General features: G+C 29.9%; 1 protein-coding gene across 1 annotated transcript in view; it reads left to right on the top strand.

The window, feature by feature from the left end:
• The window catches only part of LOC127959977 (alpha-1-syntrophin), a 26227-nt gene extending 22658 nt beyond the window's left edge, over positions 1-3569 (top strand). Inside the window, exons 7-8 of the mRNA XM_052559488.1 lie at positions 452-639; positions 1997-3569. Coding sequence (XP_052415448.1) covers positions 452-639; positions 1997-2089 — 281 coding nt within the window. The 3' untranslated portion in view covers positions 2090-3569. The remainder of the gene's footprint in view (positions 1-451; positions 640-1996) is intronic.
• The last annotated feature ends 924 nt before the right edge of the window (positions 3570-4493 follow it).

The following is a 4493-nucleotide window of genomic DNA, read 5'->3' as shown; positions in this document are numbered from 1 at the left end:
CGCGATTAATCGCGTCCACAATAAAAGTTTTTGTTTACGTAACATATGTATGTGTACTGTGTATATTTACTATGCATATATATATATATATATATAAATACAAACATATACATGTATATATTTAAGAACAAAATGCTGTTTATATATTAAATATATTTCTTTATAATATAAAAAGTATAGAATATAGATATTTGTATACATATTAAATATACACAGTACACATACATATACAATTATATGCAATTAATCACGATTAATCTTTTCACATCACTAGAGTTTTATTGTAATGTTACGATACAGGGTTAATTAATTTGATTTGAGTTTTAGTTTTTATTTACTTCCTATTGCTAATTTGAATGCTTCAGTTTAAACTAAGTGTTTCTGATCTAAGACTCTGTTTTGCACGAGTGAAGAAGTCTAGTGAAGACGGTGTGCTCTGTGTTGTGTGCAGCGTGCAGCTGGAACGGGAAGTCGTGTATGTTGAGCGTTCACATAGACAAGGGCTTCTCTCTGTTCACGGAGGAGTCCGGCGTCCGGAGGAACGTCCTTCTCCAGCAGCCCTTCGAGCGTCTGCGCATGTCCTCCGACGACGGCGTCCGCATGATCTTCCTCGACTTCGGAGGACCAGACGCTGAGATTGTGAGAGAGCTTCACCCTGACTCTGAAGTAGAAGACGTGTTTGAGTTTGTGTTGAGATCTCGCTGATCTCTAATTATTCTCTCGTTTTGAACATGCACATAATCAGGGGTGCGTTTCCCAAAACCATAGTTAGCAACTTTGTTGGTTGCAATGCAATTTCCCATTGCCAACCAACTAAGTTGCTAACAGGTTAGCAACTATGCTTTTGGGAAATGCACCCCTGGTCAGGTGGACATTTGAGATCTATAATGTTACACATTTTATTTGTATATTTTCTATTTAGTTTAATGTTTTTTTATTATTATTATTATTCGTTTTTAATGTTACTATTTGCTAAATAACTATTTATTTGCAGTTAGTAATTATAGTGCATCACCTCAAATGTATTATTATTTATTTAAAATTATTATTTCGATTAACAACAACAACAACAAAACAAAAAATATTTATATTTTCCCATTCATTTTCTAATTTATGTTTAATTTGGGTTTGAGGGTTTAGGTTTTTTTTATTATTATTATTTAAACATTTCAAATGTTTGTTGCAGAATTTAAAATAATTTCAAACTTACTTTTTATATTTTCTTTTTTTGTTTTAATTTTACTTCTATTTTTGTAATTTTAATTCATTTTTAATGTAACTTTTTGCTAAATAACTACTTTATTTGCAATTATTAATTATAGTGCTTCATCTCAAACTTATGTCAGATTATTTCCTTTTTTAAATATATAATAACAAAATTTCTAATTTATGCTTAATTTAGGTTTGAGTGTTTGGTTTTTATTTTATTTAAACATTTAAACATATGAAATGTTTGTTGCAAGATTTTGTCATTTTTATTAGTTTTTAATTTCACTTTTTGCAAAATAACAACTTCATTTATAATTGTATATACTCAATTTATGTCAGATTATTTGCTTTTTTTAAATATATAATTTTCATTAATTTTCTAATTTGTTTAATTTAGGTTTGAGTGTTTAGTTTTTATTTTCTTTAAACATTTTAAATGTTTGTTGCAGAATCTAATATCATTACAAACTTTATTAAAATAATTTATTTGTTATTTACTTTATTATATTTGTATATTTTCGGTTTTTGTTTTTCATTTTTATTAAATCTATACAATCTATTTATGTATTTTTAAGTGTACTTCATATATACATTCATATACTTTCAAATTTATATCTAGCTAAGATTTAAAATAAAATAAAAAAGGCTTTAAAATTAACAAAAAATATTTTTAATAGTTTTAGGATTAGTCCGAGAAGTTGGAGACTTCAACAAATATGTAAAATGCGCTCTCTTTTTAATATCAGTGGCATCTAAGATCTAATGTGTGTTTTCTTTATCTTCCCAGCAACTGGATCTTCAGTCCTGCCCTAAAACCATGGTGTTCATCATTCACTCGTTCCTGTCGGCTAAGGTCAAGCGACTAGGGCTGTTAGCATGATGACCTTTAGTGACCGCTGCACATCAAGCCAAATCTTCCCTCACAGACTGTCAGCCATTCACTGATTATTTCATAACGCTGACCTTTCATTCGTTATCATTTTATTGGTTTGTATCTCAAATACATACGCTATGAGAGCAGCAACAGAAACACAACAAGAGATTAACCTCTGTTCCACACCCTACATAGGCAGCTGTCTACTAAGGGAGCGTCTAGACTGAACTGATTTATAATACTGCAATAGTACGTGTACAAATCTGCATAAAATAGTGCATTGTAAAACAAAAAAAAACCAAGCTTGTTGCAGTGCATTCTGGGATTGCCTTCAATGCAGACTATACTCATGATGCCTTAAAAGTGCTGTCTAAGAAGGCAGCTCACTAGGTTTTGGAACAGAGCTGCTCTGATTGTGAAAAGGGCTGAGAAGGAAAATCTTATATAACGGTTGTTTCTAACTTGACTTCCTTCTGACTTTAAATATAACCTTTTAAGAAACGTCGTCTTCCAGAATATCTGCTTGGAAACTATGCATCGAGAGACTCGACCGGCCAAACCCTTACGAAAGATAATAAAGGCTATATACTATATAGCGAATGTTTTATTATAATTACTAAACTAAACAACTAAAACTCTGAAATGAGAATCATAATTCAGATTTAGAGTTGGACAAACCTTCACTGAAACTAGTTTAAAGTAGTAATTAATTTGAAATGCCTGTGTTATACTGACCTCTAGTGGACATAATGAGCATTACACTATGGCTGTGTTTACACTGACACACTGCATACTAGATTTACCACTGTTGATGTTAACTTGGTGTTAAATGATGCACAAATAAACATAAAGTTATAAAGTAAATTCAGTTTTAGTTGATTTAGTAATTACTTTAAGACAGAACACACTGTGCTGAATACTCTATACTAAAATGCAATGCACCTGATCTCCCTTATCCAGATAAATGCACCAGAAATATCATTTTTAGATGCCTAAAAGTGACATTTTTACACATGCTTGCATTAATAATTCATTATAACTTGTTGGATAAGCAGATGCTGTGTGCTGAAACATGTTTATTGTTTGAAACAGCAGGAAGTGTGCAGTATTGCATTGTAAACACAGCCTCTTTTATGCAATATCATCACGTTTTGTTATTTTGTTATATCTGACTGATTTGTTTGCGTGTTGATGGCGCTCTGATGTATTCCTCACATTTTTACCGTGGCGTTTGAGTTCTGCGACACGTGGACGGCGATATGCAAGTGTTTTCTGCTCAGAGAGGGACTTTTACAGCCGGAAAATATCCTTCATGTGGCCTTTTTAAAGCTCTACTAAATTTTAATATATTATAATGCAAACTAAACTGTAGTCAAACTATGTTAGCTATCGGACGGGAAATCATATTATATCCTTATTTAAACAAAAGAGTGCCTTTTAGGGTTGTTTGTATATAAAACTGCAATAAATATAACTGTTGACTTGAGTTTTATGAGGTCATTTCACTCATATATGGTCAAAAACATGACTATAGAAAACACACACAAACACAGTTCATCAGTCGGGTCATGTACAGAAGATAACTGTGTCTCAGATGATTTGCTAGGAGATATGAAACAAATGAGATGTCTTTTGTGCCGTAAGAACAAAGCTGCACTCTTCTCCTGCTTTTAACACATGAACACAATGAGACTGAGCCACTTCTGGCAAAAACAAGAGTTTTTCCCGTAAAAAAACATTTTTGAAAAAAATTCTACAAATAGAAAATGTTTCAAAGAGAGAATTCAAAAACTATTTTCCTAGTAAATAGATGCATAAAACATTTTAGAAAAATAAAGAAATAATGAAAAACAAAAACGTGATTCTGATGATGCACATGATCTGGAAATCTGGATTTATATTTAATGAAAACAACAACAAAAGTTGGTGATCAAATTGCATTTTTTTTTTACGGGAGAACTGAAAAAAAAATTATCAAAACAAAAAGACTGGGTTTTGTAATATTCAGAGAATGAAAGTAAGAGATTTTTCAGTTTATTTTGTTTGACAAGTTTATTGTCTGAAATATCTTATCAACTTTTAACATTTTTAAAGGTGGAATTCAAAACTATTTTCTCAAATACATAACATATGATAATAATAATAATAATAATAATAATAATAATAATTTCATAGAGTGTTTTTTTATTTAATTCGCCATGGTTATTTATTTTATAGTCGAATATGATATATATATATATATATATATATATATATATATATATATATATATATATATATATATATATATATATATATATAATTTTATTTATTTATTATTATTTTTTTTAAATTAACCTTTATTTTTAAAAGGGTTGAAAATAATACACAGGACAAGGACAAATTCAGCATTTTCTCTGAAAATACATAA

Source organism: Carassius gibelio, chromosome B6, assembly GCF_023724105.1.
Source record: "Carassius gibelio isolate Cgi1373 ecotype wild population from Czech Republic chromosome B6, carGib1.2-hapl.c, whole genome shotgun sequence".
Classification (NCBI taxonomy): Eukaryota; Metazoa; Chordata; class Actinopteri; order Cypriniformes; family Cyprinidae; genus Carassius; species Carassius gibelio.
Note: the sequence above shows the minus strand (reverse complement) of the source record. Positions and strands in the feature narration are given on the sequence as shown.